Source organism: Hypanus sabinus, chromosome 9 (genome assembly GCF_030144855.1).
Source record: "Hypanus sabinus isolate sHypSab1 chromosome 9, sHypSab1.hap1, whole genome shotgun sequence".
NCBI classification, from domain to species: domain Eukaryota; kingdom Metazoa; phylum Chordata; class Chondrichthyes; order Myliobatiformes; family Dasyatidae; genus Hypanus; species Hypanus sabinus.
In genome coordinates this window covers 41429798-41452334 of record NC_082714.1, presented here as the reverse complement: position 1 = coordinate 41452334, position 22537 = coordinate 41429798, and the positions used below count along the sequence as shown (strand labels likewise).

Here is a 22537-nt window from a genome sequence, read left to right as displayed (position 1 = left end):
AATGTTAAAGTGGTTCTCTGTCACTTGGCTGATGGCCCAGGACATGACATTGGACGCTTAGGAGGCATAGTTAAATATTTCAAGCACAAAAATCACTGTACCATAGGTAAAACCAACAAAAGTTTAGGACCGCAAGATCGCACATCCACACCTTGCCAAAACCAATGCGAGACTGGCAAGAGTGAGACTGTGAGGCGTATGCACCTGACTTGTATTGGCGGGAAAGCAGTGCTCCTCACATAACTGAGTTTTAGACGCATATAAGAAGATGTTGGTAGAAATAGGTTCCTTGGATAACTGTGAATCCGCATTATCTGAAGACTCATATAACGAGGATAGGGTGTATCTCTTGGGGAATGATTACTGATCCTGTACATCTGAAACATTAACTTAATTACATTGGCCATGAATCCCTGCTGGTTTGCTGCATTACCAGGATTTTCTCATCTGATTCAGGGTTTCGACTGAAACATTGGCAGACCCTTTCTTCCCACCGAGGCTACTTGACTCACTGAATTCTTCTGGTAATTTTTTGCTCAGATTCTAGCATCCGCAGTCTCTTGTGGTTTACAAGATTTTCTCTTTTGTGCCCCACACTTGATACTTACTCTTTGATCTTAAAGTTTCTCCTCTTTCCTTGCTTCCTGCTGCCCTGTCTCCACTCCATTTTAGTGAACAATTTTGTGTAAAGTGACAACTTCTAGATTTGTCTCCAGCAACTTGACGCATCTTTTGTACAGGATTCATTCAGATAATTAGAATGGTGTCTGAAGGTAATGCTTTTAAATGTTCACACTTGTATATGAAGATTAGTTATATAGATTACATAGTAGCAATGGCAACCCTCTTGCTATACAGTTCTGTGCAAAACTCCTAGATACTTTATTGATTCCCAAAGGAAATTATAGTGGCATTACAAGTGCACAGATATACAAATATTAGAAGAGAAGTAAGTAAGAAGTTACCTCAGACAATCTAACGGGGGGGGGGGGGGGCAGGGGGTCATCACTTCCCTGGCTATAGGTTGACACAGTATAGAGCCGAGGGCAAGAATGACCTCATATAGCGCTCTTTGGAGCAGTGCAGTTGTCTTAGTCTATTACTAGAAGTGCTCCTCTGTTCATGACATATGTGAATGACGATAAACCTAATTCTGTTATGGGTCTCTATTGCAGACTGGTAGTGGGAAATCATGGTTGGGGAAAAGGGAAGAGAGCGGGCAGGGTGTGGAGAGACATTTTGTAATGATCAATAAACTAGTTGTTTGGAATGAAATTACCTTGCCTAGTGTGCAAGGACTGAGTGTGTCTGCACCTGCCCCAGCACTCCTTCTCTGCCACTTGTCCCACTCTGCACCCATAGTGCTCCACCCTCACCATTCCCAACATCCCTTGCTCCTGCCAGGTTTACAAATTTGCTCTCCAGTCCAGGTCAACAAATTCAGTATTGTGCAAAGGTCTTAGGCACTGTATTTATTTTATAGTTAAAAATTCATTTATTTAAGAACTTTACCAGCTTGGAACATAAGATGTTGTTCCTCCAGCCCAAGTGTCACCTCATTGTGACAGTAGAGGAGGCCATGGGTTGACATATTGGAATGGGAAGTGGAATTAGAATGGGTTACCAGAAGAAGCGGGATCTTCCAGTGGCCACCCATTTTATTTCCACTTCCCATTCCCATTGCAATATGTCAATGCATGGCCTCCTCTAATGTCAGGATGAGGCCGCACTCGGGTTGGAGGAGCAACACCTTATATTCTGTCTGGGTAGCCTCCAACCTGATGGCATGAACATAGATCTCGTGAACTTCCAGTAATGGGCCCCCCATCCCTGCTCCTTTACCATTCTCCATTTCCTTTTTCCTCTCTCAACTTATCTCCTTGCCTGCCCATGGCCTCCTGGTGCTCCTCCCCACTTTTCTTTCTTCCATGGCTTTCAGTTGTCTCCCATCAGACTCTCCTTTCTCAAGCCCTGTATCACTTTCACCAATCAACTTCCCAGCTCTTTACTTCATTCTTCCCCCTCTCGGTTTCACCTATCACTTGTATGTCTCTCTCCCCTCCCCCACCTTTTAAATCTACTCATCTTTTTTTTTTCTTCAGTCCTGCCAAAGGATCTCGGCCCAAAATGTCGACTGTACTCTTTTCCGTAGATGCTACCTGGTCTACTGAGTTCCTCCAGCATTTTGTGTGTGTTGCTCGGATTTCCAGCATCAGTAGATTGTCTCTTGTTTGTGATTTGACAACTAAATTTCTTGATGGTTTAATTACCACTGGATTTTTCTGATTAATGCTTTTGTTGTGAAGAAAGCAATATCCTTAAAAAAAAGTAGCAGTTTGAAAAGGAAAGGTAATTTTAAAATGATTTATCATAAATGGGTACAACCTTTAAGAAAAGTACAGTTGAACCCAGATTCCTTAATTGTGCTAAATTCACATTGGACTTAGCTTGTCCTGGTCTTGGAAAGGGGAAAAAAATCCATGATACTGTTCCCAATTACAGTTATGAAACTTTGGCTTGATGTGTATGTGCTGGTTTATGTTGGTTGAAGTGAAGTTTGTCCATGAGCTTTGCCTTCCCTTCTGGTTTAAAAAGTTATCAGTTTTGTTTGGCTTAACCCAGCCACACCCAGTCGCCATTTGTGCAAGGTTTTGCTGGTAATCCTTGGCTTAAACTCTGGTATATCCTTGTCACATTGCTTAGGGGCTCCTAAATAAATTCAGACCTCAGTACCCAGTTTGTACAGGATCGGGTTCTGATTTATATTAAAAGAAAATCAAGCCTATAAGCTTGTTGTTTCCAGGTGAGAGATGTGAGAGTAGTCAGATTGAAAATATATTTAAGTTTCTTCATTGTCTCTTCCAATGGAGGAAAACTGTTCTCCTGTGCCTTTATCCAATAATAAATCAAGTTGCTACAGGTGGGTTATTAAAACTTGCATCTTGGTGTGTAACCTTCTCAAACTAGCACACCTTTGTTTACAAGTTTACTCAACCCATTATGTCCTTCCATAGCAACAAAGGTCTTGACTATTGTATGCCCATAAGTAAACCAACAATGTCCTTCATTTCAGTTCCATGGCAGGTTCCACATTCATCCAATTTAATGGAAGTTTGTTCCCTTCCAAATCTTTAATACAATCTGATATTCACCCTGCCACCTCAACATTGATATAATATTTTAGATTATTTCCACCTGTTTGATTTTGGTAAAATGATGGCAGCCACTCAGGGTGTAGTCAAAGGTCTACTTGTTTGTCCTGTGTATCTTTTTTTACAATTGCAAGTCACTGCTGGACACTTAAAAACATCATGTACTGCAGAACTATCCCATCAACAAGTTATTTCATAGTGATGGAGCTCTACTTACTGCATAGCGTTGTTGTGTTGTTGCCTGGCCCTCTTCCATGTCGATGTGTTGAGTTGGTGCATGGTTTGAGTGACTGGGTTCGACATTTTATTGTGATCACGTTGGACATTGGTAATGTAGAATACTGCAAGTCCAGTTCATTGGTGAGACCTGTGGTGGGGAAGCTGCGTTGTCTTGGTTGTGGCGAGGATCAGGCCCTCACCATGGGGTCGCCAGGAGTTGAGATGTCAAAGGTGGTGTGGGAGAGAACAGTGATCTCTGTGAGTGTGATGAAGTCTGTACTTGGTTGGGGGCTGGTCCTCACTTCAATGTCCTCCTGTGTTTGCTTGGTGGAAGAACAAGCTGGACCAGGACAACATGCCATCAGTCTACAGTTATGCCATTCTGGGACTTGGGCTATATTATTATTTTTTTCTTTATGACTGTATACTTTTCTGAAATCATAACCATAAGTGCTATTTGTATGATGTGCACTGTGCTCTTGGTAATGTGTTTTGCACATGGTCCATGTTTCATTAGCCTATATTCATGTATAGTCAATGACTTGAACTTGAATTTGAACTCATGACATTGAACTTGCCTAATGTCTTGAGGGCTGGGATTTTTTTTTAATGCTGTTTTGAATTTCCTTTGCAGATAACAAACCCACGAAAACAATTAAAGAGTCCAGCTTTCGACAGCGCCAACAGACCTTTGAAGAAGCCATTGCATCAAGTGATGTCTTCATCAGGAAGGAACCAACTGGTAGGATTCAGGTCCAGGAGCACAAGGAGCAACAGGACAACATGGGAGGCCCTGTTCCTCAGAAACGGAATCTTGATGTACCAAGGGAAGAAGAGTTCCTTTACCATTTACCTGAGGACCAAGAGCAAGTAATGAGTATGTAAACACTTGATGAACGTGATACTATGTCACAAGATTCTGCTGATGCTGGAAATCTTAAGTACACACAAAAACTGCTGGAGGAACTCGCTGAGTTCTTCCACCATTTAGTGTGTTGATGGTGATATTCCAATTTCATATGCAGCTTTAATTATGAGTTGATATCAATTCAGAAATGTTCATTTGTCGAACTGAATGATACCCATTTTTTAAGTGCTGAGATGAACAGGAAACCTTTCCTAAATACTTGGCAGTATTAAATCTTACACATCAAAGATGCACTATAGGAGTTCGGGGGCAGGAGGCAATGGCCCTCAGAAGATTTAGTTTTTCTTTTGCATTAACCTAAGCCTGAACTCCCGAACATCAGCTCTAAATATCCAGTCTTTTAGAACGATAAAAGAGAAATGGCGACATTATTTTTTCAGAGTTGGATAACACTTTTCCAATCTTAATAGGTCACTGTGAAATTTGTTCTCGGAGTTTGTCTCTCTGAGGCCACCTGCTTTCATTGCTTTACTAGTAGGTATCCCCGCAGATAGTCATTTCAATGTGTTAGCAGATAACTCTGAAGTTAATAACTGTTTCACAGTATGAAATGATCAGGCAGCTGTGAATGATTAAAAAAGACAATTATTAGACCTCAGTACTTTGTTACTGTTCTAGAACCTGCTGGTGTGAGTACTGAGGTTTTTATACCTTCTACCTGAGCATGAGAAAAGACCATGGCCTGGGTGGCGGTGATCTCTGATGGATGCTGCTTTCCTATGACAGCGTTTCACTTAGGTTGGGAGGGAAGTACTGGGCCGAATCCATTACCTTTTGTAGTATTTTCCATTCAAAAGCATTCCAGGCTGTGATGTAGCCAGTCAATACACTCTCCAGGACACTTCTATAGAAGTTGGTCAAAGTATTTAGTGTCATGCCAAATCTCCACAGACTTCTAAGGAAGTCGAGGTGCTGCCGCTTTCTTTGCAATTGCATCTACATGCTGGGTCCAGGACAGGTCCTCTGAGATTGTAACACCCAGGAATTTACTACCCCTCAACCATAAGGCTCTTGAATAAAGGGCATGCCTGCATTCACTTGCCCATCCAGTGAGATGTTCCCACAACCAATGATCTCACTTTAAGGACTCTATTTTGTTATTTCATGTTTTATTATTTATTGCTAATTATTTATTTTGGCATTTGCAGAGTTTATTGTCTTCTGCACTCTAGTTGATCTTTCATTAATCCTGCTATAATTACTATTCTATAGATTTGCTTAGTATGCCCACAGAAAAATGAATCTCAGAGTTGTATTTGATGATATATATGTAATAAAATTTAATTTGAACTTCAAACTTTACTCTGTAAATCCCCTCAATCTCAGGTATGGCAGGGTTAATGGACCATTAATCTGCCTCGACTTATTTAATTACTGCAGCTCCCAAGCACAAGAGGCCCAGGCTAGATGCTATGAAGAGACTGGAGTTTAAGTCACAGGAGAGCTTACCCGAACCTCCCCCACCAGATGATGAGATTACTCCACCCTCGTCACCAGACGACTTTGCCCGGATCCAATACCCCAGGTAGGTTGCAATTTACGCAATCATTTCTTTACAATGTATTGTTGCCTCTGTTTATTCTACCTCTTCTTGAGACTGGAACCACAACAATCAATATTTTGCCCCGCATTCAGATTGGGTTATCCAACCTAGTTCATTAGAGCTATTAGGTACGTTCTCTGCATCTCTCTTTCTAATAAATAACAGTCCCGTAAAATTTGCCTGTGTTTTGTCAATAATGTGCTTGTGGCTGAGTCATCTAACTCTTATAATCCTGTTTATCATCCTTCTTTTCTCTGAAGCGATCAGAAACTTATTGACCCTTCTCCATGATTACTTTTTCACATCAGGCAGGATATACTGATGTCAAATAATTTGTCTCTATTTTAGAATTGTCAGGATTTTATAGCCTTGTATTGTATTAGCATCTTTTGATGGTGGGTTACGGTAGCCCCAGTTCTATTACAGGATTTTAACTCAAATTAAGAATTAGCTTCTGAGTGGTTTTGGCTGAAATGGTGGCATTCTTTTTCTGTGACTCTTAGACTCTTTGCCAAGTATTAATTAGTGTAATATATTTTCTTTCACATTGTGACTTGTATTGGCCCATTTCCCTCTAAGTCAAGGGTTCCCAACCTGCGGTCCTTGGACCCCTTAGTTAATAGTAAGGCTCTACGGCAAAAAAAATGGTCGGGAACCGCTGCTCTAAACCTTACCTAGCCATGAACTTGTCAAAATCCAGTTTCTCTTCACGACTCAAGCTCTCAGTCCCAGCAACATCATTGTGATTTTTTTTTAATCTGCACCATCTTTTGTAATGACATCCTGAAGCTCTAAGTGTAGCCTCCAAGTCCAGTCCCCAAATCTTGTACAACTGAAACATGACGTCATCACCATTGAACTGTACATTAACTAAAAGATCTCTCAGTAAGTGTAGATAATTTAAGCTGACACTCCACTGTAGTACTAGGTGATATTTTGGTGAAAGGATCTATCCTTTGTAACAGATAATTAACTGCATGCTTCAGTGACTCAAATAATCGTAACTGGTCATAACATGCAGATTCTGATATTCTTTCCACCCTGGACTTCCAAAATTAACTTTATATCTCATATAGTTCACACAGCCTGCCACTGTTACCAAGTCAACAATAAGTGAATTTGTTGTGTGAATTACTTTGGAATACTTTGACACAAGATGCTATTCAAATGAAAATAGTGCATTATAAATTGTCCAGTTTATGCTGATCTTTTTTTTTAGAAGTCCAAAAACATCTATTCAGGACATCCTTGGGCTGAGTGATGTAGCTCCCATCGAAGAATCTGCCATCAAGGTACAGAAGCAAGTTCTGAAACGCCCACCCGTTATGGAAGATTACATCAAAGTGACATCGACAGATGGAACAAGGGTTTACATGGTCCTGCAAGATGAAGATCCGAGTCCAGAGCAGAAGGTGAAAGCTTTGAAGGAATGGCCAATTGTACTATTCAAAATAAGTACTTTTCCAATGATTACTCTGTGCAATGATAGGTTATATTTATTCAAGCTGACTCTCAAAGACATTTAGGTAAAACAACTCCATTATTTCTTTAAACTGCAACCTCTTTTAGGATTTCCACAATCTTAATTTGTTCCAATTTCATTAAAAAATTTTGCACTTTTCCTGTCCCATCTTGAGATTCAGTTATCCATTTAGGTTTTGACTGAGCCTTGTGAACACGTCACACTTTACAAAATAGTGCATTCTTTCCCTTACTTCCTCTATTTAAACAAAATACTGTCATTGCTTTTTTCTGATGATTGATTTATGTTGCAATTCTTTTTAAGCTCAAAGTAAATTTATTATCAAAGCACATATATCACCCTATACAACCTTGAGATACATTTTCTCAATACTCAAATAAACAACCACACCAACTTGGATGTTCAACTATTGTACAAAAAGCACCAAACTCTGCAAATACAAAAAGAAAGAAATTATAAATAATAAATAAGCAATAACCATCAAGAATATGAGATGAAGAATCCTTAAAAGTGAGTCTATATGTTGTAGGACAAGCTAAGTTGACTGCTGTTATCCCCTTTGGTTCAAGAGCCTGATGGTTGAGGGTGATAACAGTTCCTGAACCTCATGGTGTGAGTCCTGAGCCTTCTGTACAGTCTTCCTGATGGCACCAATGAGAAGGGAGCATGTCCTGGGTAGTGGGATCCCTGATGATGGATATTGCGTTCCTGCAACAATGTTTCGTGTGATGGTGGGCAGGGCTTTATTTGTGATGAACTGGGCTGTATCCACTACATTTTGTAGAATTTTCCATTCAAGGGTCCATATCAGGATGTGATGCAGCCAGTCAATATACTCTCCACTACACATCTATATAAATTTGTCCAAGTTTTAGATGTCATGCAGAATCTTTGCAAACTCCTAAGGAAGTAGAAGTGCTGCTGTGCTTTCTTTTTAATTGCACTTGCATGCTGGGCCCAGGAATTTAAAGTAGCTTTTATCTCTAATCCTCCAATCAAGACTGACTCATGGACCTCTGGTTTCCTCCTGAAGTTAATAATCAACTCCTTGCTCTTGCTGACATTGAGTGAGAGGTAGTTGTCGTGGCACCCCACTCAGCCAGATTTTCAGAATCCTCCTAAATGCTGATTTATCACTACCTTTAATTCAGCGTATAACAGTGGTGTTATCAGCAAACTTGAGTGACATTGGAGTTGTGCTTAGCCATAAGTTTAAAGCAAATAGAGCAGGGGGCTAACTACACTGCCTTGTGGTGTACTTGTGCTGAAGGAGATTGTGGAGGAGACGTTGCCAATTCAAACTAGCTGGGGGTCTGCAAGAGAGGAAATTGAGGTTCCAACTGCATAGAAGGTATTGAGGCCAAGTCTTGGAACTTATTGATTAGTTTTGAGGGGATGATGGTATTGAATACTGAGCTGTAGTTGATAAAGAGCATCCTGATATATGCACCTTGACTGGGAATTTTGGAGAGAATGATCAAAATGTTTTAGTTCCTTTTACTGTGGAAAGGAAACAGAAACGATTTGACGCAATTTTCTTTCAGACAGAGATGAGAGTACCGTATACCCTAGAAACAAATTTAGGATTCAAAGTATGCTCTGGATTCCTGGTCCCTGATGTAAAACTTAAGGTTGTCTGTCTGATGTCCAGTTTGAAAGTTAATGAAACTAACATGAACAGAGTTCCATAAGGCCCATAAGATATAGGAGCAAAATTAGGCCATTCAACCCATCGGCTGCTCAGCCATTCCATCTTTTTATTTGGAACTTTTCAGGCTGTACTCCCTTCTGATTCTTGGGGCAGTCACATTTCTTTCTCATGTTAGTAATTTAATAAGTGCATTTTTGTCCTTGATTAGACTAGCTAGCAATATTAATAGGAGAAAATTGAGAACTCTGGATTGTTCATATTGGGTTAAAGGGGAAATCAAACTAAGTTATTCAAAATTTTGTTGGGTTGCAGCAACAAACGGTTTCCTCAGGTGGGTAAGATCACAGTCATAGAAATTTGCAACAAATTTTTGGAACTATTGCATAATTAAAAGTTGGAATTCTGCTAATGCCTTGTGATTTGTTAAGTCTTCACAATCACAGAGTAACCTTTGAAACGTAGGCACTGTTTATGTCAGCTGTTTACTCCTTGAAATGTGAAATATTTTGTTGAACACTGCCATTGAATGATGTCCCATCACCATGCACCATCAATCTACAGACCATACCACTCAGATTTGTTTATATTATTCTTAGTAACTCTTTGTACTGTGTGTGACTGTAGGTACTGTGTTTTGCTCCTGGTCCTGGAGGAACGCTGGTTTGTTTAGGTCTATAAATGTGTGTGGTTGAATGACAATTAAACTTGAACTTAATGATTGGAATGATGAGACTTTTAAAACCAGTTGCCAATTTATGCAAAGAGTGAGATGATTACTTAAAATGGTTATTCATACATTTACCACTAGAGAAAAATGTACATACTACATAGTTTTAAAAAGTCTCCTTTTCCCAGTCATCATCCATTCATTTAAGAACTGTCTTCAACTTTAGATATTGATACATTTGGAGGAATAAATAACGGTTATGTTTTGACTTGAAGACTGCTATACTAACAACACAATGTTTTATCCTAGTTGGTCAATGCTGATTTTTGGAATCAACAAAGGCAGTTACACTTGCTGGGAGTACCTTTCTCCTATTTGAAGGAACAAGTTGCTGAAGAGGTAATTAATACTTCCTGTTTTACAGCAGTTGGCACTCGGCTTAATGGTACATTACTGCCACTTTCTGCTCCGGATTGAGAATCAAGTGAAAGTATACAAGCAAGATGTATACTAGGAATGATGGAGTATAGCTAGGAGCGGGCAGTGACTTGTTTACACTGAAGTCATCATTAGTTGAGGCACAGGAGATTCTGCAGATGATGGAAAAGTGAACCCCACACACACACACACTCACCCCCCCCCCAGCACTTTACCATTTTTTGTCCATCCTAGTACCCTATTCCTGCTTATCCATCATATCCTATTAAAAAAAACCCTGTATCCCTTAAGAAAGCTAGAAGTACCCTGACCTGTGCTCTCTCACCCATGCCCAGTAACCCTTTTAATGTGAATTCCTGCACCCCCAATTCCCTTAAGATTAATTCTCATCAACTCTTGCTGTATCCCGTACTTCCTGCAACTCACAATGACATGTTCTACTGATAACTAATTAAAAACTTTGTTAGTGTAGCAAATTTCAGTGACTAGTGTAGAATGAAATAATGAATAAATGACTCATGGTTTGAACCACTTAAGAGCAGTCCTCATAGGCAGAGATGGTGATCTATTATGACATGACAACCTGCAACAAGTTCTTTAAATTTCTTCCTTCACTACTTATGACTTCCATGTTCTGCATTAAAAAATAGAGACAATGGCCACTTTTTGACTAATGTCTAAGCACATTCCTTACTCATTTTTCAGCAATTCTTATGGGAAATGGCCTAAACTGGGCAGGTGACTGTACTGACACAGATTGCTATCATTGATCTTGTGACACTTCCACTTAAGTTTGTTGGTGCTAGTATGTGGTGCAATAAAGTTTTCTGCCAGGTGATGTTATTGCATGGTAATGAGGGATATACTACTAGAAAATTGTTTTAATAGGTGAGAAGTGTGCTGTGGCAATAAATTTAATAATAATCTGAGGTTGTAGCCTTATCACCAGTGTCACTGTACTTGTATTTCAGTAACATGCTTTTGTCAGTTCCACAAAGCACTGAATCAGTGCTTTCCAACTCCAACAAATTGCCCTTCAGCTGTGTCCTATTTTGCACCTTCTACTCACTCAATGCTTTTTGCTACATTCATTAGATCACACACTACCAATGCATCATCTAAAGTTCTCAGCTTTGTACTCTTATACCTTGGTGACCCTGCTCTTTGACTTGTGTTAGTACTCGTCTCTTCCCCCACTATGCACCTCCATCACTAGCTGACATTATTTGTGTACTACCAGTTATGGAAGGCAGTAACTACAGTGTGGTGATCAATTAAACGGGGCCATTTGTGGTTAGCAACTGTCCTGCAGTAATACCATTAAAACATTTTATAAGGCAAAGTTGTAATGAATTTACGATGTATACTATTAAAGATTACTAAATGCAGGAAATCCCTCTATCAGTTGCTCTTCGGCAAAACCTGTTCAGAAGCTCTTGTCTGAATGTATCTTTCGTACATGTGTCATTGTTAAGTCATTTTAGTAATGTCCACAACCTGATATCTCCACAATCAACCACTGGATGGCTTTACAACCCATTACTTCTATGCAACTGATTGTAGGTCACCACATTTTCTCTCAAATCTAGCGTAAGAAAAAGTAACCACATTCATACATTTAGGAAGCAGGTTGTTGTTTCTTCCAGTTATTCTGCAACATCCAGATTCCACTCAAAATTTGAGTGACTTTTTCCCCATACAGGTATGTCCTTCTGCATGCTTGTCATTACCAGTGAACAGAAATTTCCCACCTCATTCCCTATTCTTGCCCCTTCCAGCCCTGACAAGCGTGTCCTTCGACCCCCTCTCCAACCTCTCACTTAAATGCTTTCTTGTTTTCCATGCCTCCCTGTCTAAGCTGCTCTTCCCTCCCTCTGCCATATTTCTTTCACTTATCTTTCTAATTTTCTCATCTTTCCCTGAAATTCACCTACGTCTCTTCTTCTCTCACCCTTCCCCTCACTAACATTTCCTCATATCTGAAGACAATTCAGAGCTGTATGTTTTCTGAATTACCAATGGTTCAAAGAGACAAAGGTTTTTGGGTTTAATTCAGCTTGCCCGCTCAATGCTGTTTCTGTTTAATTGGAGTTTGGGGCTGAACAAGCTAAACACACATGCATATCCTAAACAAATATTTGTCAATGCATGAGTTGCCATGTCTAAATTGTCTAATGAGTTGCCATGTCTTAATCATTGTGTTAATCTAGCGTCGTCGACAAGTGATAGAGGAATCTCAGAGACTGAGTGAGATGCTCAATAGGTAAGTCTGGGTACTATAACAAAAATATTAGGAGACAATTCAAAACTGTATTGTTTTAATGCTTGTTGAATGTGGGAAGCCTTGATGTCATGAGCTTGGGCTCTGATTTTCCACTCCAATATTTAACTGGATCAATTTAAAAAGAATTTTCAATTATAAAAGCTGCAGTGCCTGGAAAACAATCTGAACAATTGGAAATTCACAATTTAGTGGAGAAGACAAGATTTGGTGGGAATCTTGTGAATTGTGCAGCACTCTGTATTGAGATTTGTGTCTGAACTTGACTGAAGAGAGCAGGAAGGTTAGAGGAAATCCGAATCAGGTTTAATATCACTGACATATATTGTTAAATTTGTTGTTTTGAGGCAACAATGTAGTACAATACATAAAAATGCTATAAATTACTGTAAGAAATATATTTAAAAAATACATTAAATAGGTGACGCCAAAAGAGACCAAAATTAGTGAGGTAGTGTTCGTGGGTTGGTTCATTGTCCTTCAGAAATTGGATGGCAGTGGGGAAGAAGCTGTTCCTGAAAAGTTGAGTGTGTGTCTTCAGGCTCCTGTACCTCCTCTCTGGTGGTAATAATAGATCATGTACTAGGTTATGGGAATCTACTGTTATGGAGGCTGCCTTTTTGAGGTATTGCCTTTTGAAGATGTCCTCTATACTTGGGAGGCTAGTGCCCATATGGGAGCTGGCTGAGTGCAATTCTTTGCAGCTTTTTCTGATCTTGTGCCTCTCCATGTCAGATGGTGATTTAACCAGTTAAGATGCTCTCCACAGTACATCTATAGAAATTTGCTAGTGTCTTTGATGACGTATTAAATCTCCTTAAACTCCTTATGAAATATAGCTGCTGACATGCCTTCTTTGCATTTGCATCAATACATTGGGCCCAGGACAGATCTTTAGAGATGTTAACACTCAGGAACTTAAAACTGCTCACCCTTTCCACTGCTGATTCCTCAATGTGTGTTCCTCTGACTTCCCTTCCCTAAAGTCCACAATCAGTTCCTTGGTCTTACTGACGATGAGTGCAAGGTTTTTTTGTGGTGTCAGCCTTCAACCAGCTAATCTAATTCAAAGTTCGAAGTAAATTTGTTATCAAAGTACATATGTGTGACTATATACCACCCTGAAATTCATTTTCTTGAGGGCATTCACAGGAAACACAAAGAAGCTCAATAGAATCATTGTAAATATGCACACAGCAAGAAGGACAAACAACTAATGTGCAAATACAAAAACAAAATAATAAGTAAGCAATAAATATTGACAATATAAGATGAATCTTTGAAAGCGAGTCCATAAGTTATGGGTACAGTTTATTGTTGGAACAATTTTGGGTGTGTTTAATTAGCCCCTCTGGTTCAAGAGCATAATCGTTGAGAGGTAATAACTGTTCCTCAGCTTGGTGCTGGTCCAGAAGTTCTTGTACTTCCTTCTTGATGGCAGCTGTGAGAAGAGAGCACGTCCTGGTTGGTGGTGATCCTTGACAATGGATGCTGCTTTCCTGCGACAGCACTCCTTGTAGATGTGCTTGATAGTGTGGAAGGCTTTACCCATTATGAACTGGGTTATATCCGCTACATTTTATAGGCTTTTCTTTTCAAGGTCATTGGTGTTTCCATACCAGCCCATGATGCAAACTGTCAGTATATTCTCCATCGCACATCTATAGAAGTTTGTCAAGGTTCCAGATGATATGCCAAATCTTCATAAACTTCTATGAAGCAGAGGTGCTGCCATGCTTTCTTTGTAATGGCACTTAAGTGCTAGACCTAAGGCTGATCCTCTGAAATCATAATACTGAAGAATTTAAAGTTGCTGACCCTGTCCACCTCTGATCCCCAGTGAGGACTGGCTCATGGAACTTGGGTTTCCTCCTCCTGTAGTCAATAATAAGCTCCTTGGGTTTTGCTGATATTGAGTGAAAGGTTGTTGTAGCAGTATTTACCCAGATTTTCAATCTCCCTCCTAAGTGCTGTATATGCTGGTCCTGTATGCCTGCTCATCACCATGTGAGATTCTGCCAACAATTGTCATCAGCAAATTTATAGATGGTGTTTGAGTCATGTCTAGCCTCCCAGACATGGGTCTAGAGAGAGTAGAGCAGAAGGCTATGCACGCATTATTGAGGTACACCAGTGTCAATTGTCATCGAGAAGATGTCTTCCAGTTCTCACTGATTGTGGTCTCCTGGTGAAGATGTTAAAGGATCCAGTTGCAGAAGGAAGTATAGGGGCCCCAGTTTTGAATCTAGTCGACTGGTACTGAGGGGATGACGGTGCTGAATGTGAAGTTGTGATCAATAAACAGCAGCCTGACGTAGGTGTTGTCCAGGTGGTTCAAGGTCAGTTGGAGAGCCAGTGAGACTGTATCTGTTGTAGACTTATTGAGACAGTAGGCAAATTGTAGTGGGCCCATCTCCTTGCTTAGGCAGGAGTTAATTCTGGACATGACCAACCTCTCTGAAAGCACTTTATCCAAAATGCAACAATGCTTCATTCTTTTCAGATTGACTGTCTCATTGATTACATTTGAACAACTTTGGGGCAATCATAGTACTTGTTATGAAAGATTACTCAAGCTGTTTCATTCCATTCTACCTCCTTTGAGTTAAAGTGGTCCTTAATTCAAGTCCCTTCCTATGTTAAATCTTTAACAAGTAATTGCAGAATTTCATGTGATTATTTTAATAAAGTATAACATTGGCGCATGGCCTAGTGGGCAAGGCATCAGACTAGTAACCTGAAGGTCACTGGTTCGAGCCTCAGCTGAGGCAGCGTGTTTGTGTCCTTGAGCAAGGCACTTAACAACACATTGCTCTGCGACGTCACCGGTGCCAAGCTGCATGGGTCCTAGTACCCTTCCCTTGGACAACATCGGTGGCGTGGAGAGGAGAAGGGCTGCAGCTTGGGCAACTGCTGGTCTCCCATACAACCCTGCCCAGGCCTGCGCCCTGGAAACTCCAGGCGCAGATCCATGGTCTCTCGAGACCGACGGATGCAACCACAAGAACATTCGTCAGTTTGTGTCTTTTATCCCTCACCTAATTTACTTTGAATATTGTTTTTGATGTACTGTTCATATGTACATGTACTGTAAGCACGCAAATTGGAGAAAACTAGGGAACTAGAACGCAATAGTGATGATGAGTGTGCTAGAATCCATTGCTAAAGTGCAATTGCTTTGTGAAAACAACACAGATCTGTATGTTTGCTCATCTTTCAAAGAGAGACTGCTTGATTGCCCAATAAAATTCAACTCTCATTTTTGGCCTGGAGGTCAAATGTACAACAGGTCAAAAGAATATCCATAAAACAGATTAAAATCAAATCTGCTGCAGGCCATGTGTAAGATTGCACATTAAATGGTTTGTTTTCCCTCTCCTGCACCCTCTTCCCCCCCCCCCTGTTGTTTTGATGTTTTGTTTTATTCTTAAAGCCAGATTGACCAGGAGATTGGTGTGGCTGATGAAGAGGAAGAAACGGCAACAGATGAAGGAGAAGCGGTTGATGAATTCAATTCCAGCGCTCTGTGGGTAGATAAATTCACTCCTAAACAATACACAGAACTGCTCAGTGATGATGTGAGTACCGTTGCTGCATTGTGTTAGCAGATCTTGCTGAACTGTAAAATGATGATAATTGTGTGTATGATAATTGAGCATTCATTGTACTTTTTGCCTTTTTAAGAGTATGTAAAGATAGTGGGGGTAAGGGGAGAAGTGGATTTTAAATCAGTGTGGAAACTTTAGTAGACTGTCTGGAAGTTGGGACTGTTTGAACTGAGATAGGTGGGATTTGTTGCCTGTGACTACTATTTGTTGACTGAGTTATGGTACAGGCCTGATTTGCTGAAAAGCTGCTAAATGTTGGTATCATTCTATAAAACCAGGATGCGGGGAGGAGGTCTTCCATTTAAGTTAACACAGATGGATATTTTCCACCTATTTCGAATGAATTAGCTGTGACACCCTGTGCCTTGGTACTGTGTAGAGCTGTCATTCTAGAATGCAGTTTCAAGTCTTGAGAATCCATGAATTCGTACCCTTTAAGAGTAAGAGTGCCATTTGCAAAACTTTAGTCGGCTATTTACGTAGTTGAATACAGTTAAAGTATCCTTTACCAGTACTTGCTACTTCAGCTTAAGTCTTGTTGTTGTTCCTTTCCACGCCTTGGCGCATCAGGTAGCAACCTTGCCTCTTCTTTAGCATTTGTCTGTTTTTTTACAAGGCTGAGTTGCTAGCTGGTTGATCAACCCAGCATGGATTGTAAGTGTGCAGAGAGCCAGCCAAATTGAACCCCTGTACCACTCACCTTGAAGTCTGGTGTGGATGCCACTACACCATTGCTCGCTAAGTTTAAATCTAACTCCAACTTTTCTCCAGCTTCTAAAGGCCTTTTGTCATTGCAGTACACCAATCGCTGCCTCCTGAAGTGGTTGAAACTGTGGGACACTGTAGTCTTTGGCCGAGAAAAGACTGTGAAGAAAAGCAAACAGGTGGTAGGAAAGCATTCATCTTTGAAACAGTCACACCAACAACAACAGCAGCAGAATAAATGGAAGAGCAAGGCACAGATTACTGAGGAGATCCTGGATGCTGAACTAGATGCACATAACAGACCAAAGTACAAGGTAACCAGACACTGAGTACCAAACCATTTTTCTTTACCAAGACATGTCTTGACATTCCTGTAAAATAAATATGAACATTTAAAGAGATTTGTGCATTCTGTTGGGTTAGTTTGTAACCTAAAAAATAATAAGTAGGGAAAAGTAGCTTCACTTGTGATGGCCTCAATTTGTGAAAGGTGCTTAAGTATAAATCCTTTTTTTTCCATGCATACCTTACTTGAGCAAGTGCAGCTTGGAGCACAGACATTTAGACAAGATGTTAAACTACCATGACTGCCCTTTCAGTACTATTCACAGAAGGGCAATTTTTTTTCTCCAGTGTCTTCACCAGTACTTTATGTTCAGTCTTTTAAATAAAAGTCAGAACAAGTAAACTTTTTTCTCCTTTCATTTCTCTGCCTTTAGGTGGCGCTGTTGAGTGGACCTCCAGGTCTTGGGAAAACAACATTGGCTCATGTCATTGCAAGGCATGCTGGATACAATGCAGTGGAGATAAATGCAAGGGGAGTGAGGAATATAACACTATTCTGTAAAGCTAAAATCACTGTAAAGCTCTAGTAAAGCTGATAACAATATCTATTGAAGTCCTGTTTGCAAATAAAGCTAGTGATTTCCTCAGCTACTCTGCTTGTCTCAGTCATGATGTATAGTTAATTCTTTCCCCATACACTGCAAACAAATTCCTTACCAAGATCTGCTTTTGTGTAATAGCAAAGAAACATGTTTGTTCTCTGCCAGCTAACTGCAGTGGCTTAGTGTGTATATCTGTTGGCTCCTGAGTCAGATGGTCATGGGTTCAAGGCTAAACCATGACTGCCCATTATTTGGGTTGCAATGTCAGTGCAGTACTAAAGTTTCTCTTCCTGAAGCACCATCTTTAAGATTCATTGTTAAATTAAGACCCCCTGTATTCATCTTGGATTGATGAAAAGGATCCTGTGGGATTGTGGGAGGGTGAGCTGGAAATATTAAGTGGAGGACAGCAGTGCCAATGAACCTTGTGCCCGGGGAAGAGGAGAAGAACAGGGTGTGTATTATAAATTGGTAAGCAGAGTTATTTACGTCGTCATAGAATAATACTCATTAACTCTTCTACAGTGATGACCGTAGTCCAGAGATATTGAAAACCAGGATCGAAGCTGCCACCCAAATGAAATCTGTGCTTGGAGCCAACGAGCAGCCAAACTGTCTGATCATTGATGAAATCGATGGTGCTCCCACTGTAAGTCAATGTTCTAAGATGGTTAATTGTAGCTGGAACAGTTTTGAGCTATCTGCATTGAATGCCACAGAGATAATAAAAATATATTATACTTAAAATCTCCATTGATAGTCCCAGCAAAGATGATTAGAGTACTTTCTATTGATCTCTAAACAATTTGTCTTGGTAAGCATGGACTAGTATGTTTTTTTAACCAGGACTGTTTCAACATCTGAGTGCATGATCATTGTTGACTAGCAGCTTAACAGACCATACCTACAAGGACTGTCACCCAAAGTAGTTGAGCTTTGCTGCATTATTCATTTCTGTTTGTGTACTTCACAAAAATAATTTTACTGGTCTAATAAGACTGCAGAAGGCTGCCAACAGTCCTGTTTTGAAATGGAATTTTCTTATTGTATCTTCTTATCCAGTTACTTAAGAAAACATGTTCAAAATTTAAAGAATTTGGAATATGCAAAGAAGCAACTAACTTTTGTTTGGTAATGAGTGATTAATGAGTATATTAGACAAATCAACAATAAAGAAATAAAAATAAAAAGAACAGGTGTCCCAGTCAGAGCTTGAAAGCCTCGCAAACTGCTCATAGTGAGACAGTGCCAGAGGCAGGCAAAAGGCTTTTTAATCAATTCTTTCAAATGTAAATAATGAACTACAACTCTTCCAGAAATTCTGCTTGTTCTTTATCACCTCAAATTCTGTTCTTTTTCACTTCAAAGCTACAAATGAGAAACAGAAAGCCAATTTACATGGATGTATAAATAACTTGATAGTTCCAGCAGTTTCTTCTGAAAAACAGAGCAACTAAAAGCAAACCAAATCAGGAATGACATGCTGATTTGAAGAGAAAAGCGTAAAATTTGAAGCAAAAGTTGCTCTGTGTTAAATTATTTCTGTTTCAAAATAGTTATGCATATTTTAAAAATTAAGTAGATGACTCCATCCCTTCCATAATTACTTTATGCTTGCTAATTTAAATTGATTTGACCTTAATTTGAAAATTAATTTCAAGGTATATCCCTCTAATCTCCCATGTAGGCTGTGGGAATCAAATAACATCTGGCTATAGAAATGATGCAACAGTTGAACTGCATTTGTCAAGGGGGGAAGGGGTTGGAGATTAGGAACTATTGATGTTTCAAAACCTTGCACTATGATGGAAAGTGGAGAAGTAGGACAGACAATGTAAAGATGGCAGGTGGTAAGGTGAGATGGGCTAGAGGTGATTGATGGACTGAGGAGAGTTGAAGGATGGCACACACGGAACAAGCAAGGGAGGGGAAGGGTAATATCGAGAGAGCTGATGGATGGAGTAAAAAGACATGAAAAGGAGAGACAGGCTGTGAGTGCTGGAATATGATGAGGGAGGATAATGCACACTATTGTGGGAGAGGTGAATGGCAAATGGGATGGGGGAAGGGGGAAGCCTGTGGGTGAACTGTGTGTATAGTGGGTGGATTGTACCAGGAAGAGAGGATGATCAAGCTGGGTGATGGTAGCTGGTGGTGTGGAGGTAGGAAACTGGACATAATGGGACTACTGGAAGAGGATGGAAAGAAGAGAGAAACAGGGTGGAGGAAGGTGGCAAACTCACTGGGTTACCTAAATTTGAAAATCTCAGCATTCATGCTGTTGGGTTGTACACTATGCCCAGGGAGAATATGAGGTGTTGTTCCTTTAGTTTGTTTACAGCATTACCTTGGCAGTGGAGAAGGCTGAGGAATAATAGGTTGGTGTGAAAACAGGAAGAGGGATTGCAAAAATCAGATCAAAAAGGATAGAACTGAAAACTTGCCGTTCAGAAATGACCATTTCTCTTACTGTTCCATCACTGGCACCTTCTTGTTCACAAAATAAAAGACAATATCCAGCATATATAGTAATTCCAGCCATCATTGCCTGATCTATTAAATAGCATATTCACTTGTAATTTGCTCAATGATTCCCAAATTGAATTTCTCCCTTTGGCTCCAGGCCATGGACCAAAGCCCTGAATTCAAAATGTGAAGTGAGAGTGTTTATTCTTGACATCAAGGTACAGGTGGCCCGTTTTTTGAATGTTCGCTTTATGACAGCTCACTGTTACGAAATATATTCCCTATAATAGTACCTGTTTTCACTAACCAAAGAGGATTTTCACTTTTACGAAAAAAAAGACGCCTGCTTTATACGTGTGTTTACCCCGAGAAAGACTACCGTGACCATGAAGCCTTGCGCTGGCAGTTGTGCGCGCATGCGTGTATGTGCGTAGGCGTGTACATGGCATTTTTTTCCTCTCCAAATCGATTTTGGCTTGCTGTCTTCCCGATTTTGATAAGTGCAACTACACTGTACATACAATATTTCTATTTAATATAGGCTGTATATTTATCATAACATTCCTGCTTTCATTATATGTTTGTGTTATTTTAGGTTTTATGTGTTATTTGGTTTGATTTGGTAGGTTATTTTTTGGGTCTGGGAACACTCAAAAATTTTTCCCATATAAATGAATGGTAATTGCTTCTTCGTTTTACGACAATTTGGCTTACAAACAGTTTCATAGGAATGCTTCACCTTCGGATAGCGGGGAAACCCTGTAATGAAATTGATTGAGTACTAAAGCCCTTTTAACACTGAAGGTTTAAAAGGAAGGCACCTGAGCTGAAGTCCTACCTTACAGTAACAGTTAATGTTTCAGATCGAAAACCTAATGAAAGGGCTTTAACCTGAAATGTTAACTCTCTTTTCCAAAAATGTGACCTACTTGGGGGGCTTTGCTAGCATTTTCTGTTTATTATTTCAGATTTCCTGCATCTGCATTTTTTAACTTTGTGTTTTAAGTATTCAGCTATGGGCAACTTCTTCTATCATGAGCTCAGAAGTAGAAATGTTAACATGATTCCCAAATGTTCAGTTCCATTCACAACTGCCTTGAAAATCAAGCACTCCATGTTCCCGTGCAGCAAAACCAATGCAATATTTGGTTTTGCACTGCAAAGTGGCAAGTGATATTTATGCCAAATAATAACTGTCTCACAAGACAGAGAATCTTGCCGACCCTTGTCATTCAGTGGTTTTACCAGAAGGACATAATACAAGTCTACTTTGACCCCAAAGGCCTGCTCCACCCGTCAATATGATTATTGCTGATCAGCTCCAAGCCTCATCTGCTTGTTCCCCAAACACTCGTTTTCTGATCTTAGAAAAAAATGTACCTACTTCATCTTTAAATGCCCCAGGACCCTCTAGGGGAGTAAGTTCCAGGGATATTACCACCTTGTACAAAATATTCCCACAAACCTTGATTTTAAATCGCCGTTTTCTAATATTGTAACTGTCCCTTCATATGAGATTCGTCCATTAGCAGAAGCATCTGGACACCTACCTGCAAAGTTTTAACTGCAAAACACAAAACTAGTTGCAAGAAAAACATTGAGCCGAGATAACTTGCTCTTAGTTTTACTTTTAATGAGACACACACACATATGACATGGTAGAATCATGATGCATGCAATTCACGTGTTTTAAATGAATAAACAAGAATGCAGCATCAAGCAATATATTTATAATATTATTCAAATATTGCTGCAAGTATTAAATACATAACACTCCTCCCACAGCATAGTGAATTTTAATTGTCCCATTCAGGCCTAAAGATTTAATCATTGTGGAGGCTTTCTTACTCTTGTGGGATAACGTCTTCCCTGACAAGGGAGGTCTCAGGTTCTGGGGCCTCCTCCATGGTGGTTGTAGGAATCGACTCTGAGACTGCAGCAAGTGGTTCTGACAGCTCTGGACACCTTTCATTTCCCTTTCTCAGTTTTTCTCTCTGGATCTACATTGATCCGTGCTTCTCTCCCGGTCCTGGCTTCTTTCTCTCTCTTTATCCTGCTCTTGATCCTTTTCTCAGTTCAGTTCCCTTTCCTTATCCTTGGTTCTCTTGTGATCCCTCTCACGGTCTCACTCATGGTCCAGATCCCGTGCATGCTCTTGTTTCCGCTCTTTATCTTTCTCACATACCTTCTGTTTCATGCCTTTCTCTTTCTCGCTCATGTTTTTTTCTATCTCTTCTCTCCTTTTCAACTACTTGTCTTTATTTTTCTTGCCTTCTTATTTCATCTAGTTTTTTCGGAGTATCTCTGAATTTGTGAATTTCTCGAGAAATTAGGTCTCGTTCATCCATTTCCATAGCTCTTATACCATCCTCTTTTCCTTTTCTTCTTTCTAGGATATGCGTTTTGATCTTGGTAAGCTGCATTTAGTTCACTGGAGTATTCTTTTATTAATCCTTCTATTGCTCCCTTTACAATCTGATCTCTCCTCTTAGTTTTCTCATCCACAACA

At 39.9% G+C, this 22537-nt stretch overlaps 1 protein-coding gene across 1 annotated transcript in view; it reads left to right on the top strand.

Annotated features, from left to right (window-relative positions):
* Positions 1 to 22537, top strand: part of chtf18 (CTF18, chromosome transmission fidelity factor 18 homolog (S. cerevisiae)) — a 93120-nt gene that overhangs the window by 1965 nt on the left and 68618 nt on the right. The window contains exons 2-10 of the mRNA XM_059978662.1: positions 4006 to 4248; positions 5680 to 5824; positions 7062 to 7254; positions 9953 to 10042; positions 12292 to 12344; positions 15796 to 15940; positions 16768 to 16989; positions 17395 to 17492; positions 18088 to 18211. Coding sequence (XP_059834645.1) covers positions 4006 to 4248; positions 5680 to 5824; positions 7062 to 7254; positions 9953 to 10042; positions 12292 to 12344; positions 15796 to 15940; positions 16768 to 16989; positions 17395 to 17492; positions 18088 to 18211 — 1313 coding nt within the window. The remainder of the gene's footprint in view (positions 1 to 4005; positions 4249 to 5679; positions 5825 to 7061; positions 7255 to 9952; positions 10043 to 12291; positions 12345 to 15795; positions 15941 to 16767; positions 16990 to 17394; positions 17493 to 18087; positions 18212 to 22537) is intronic.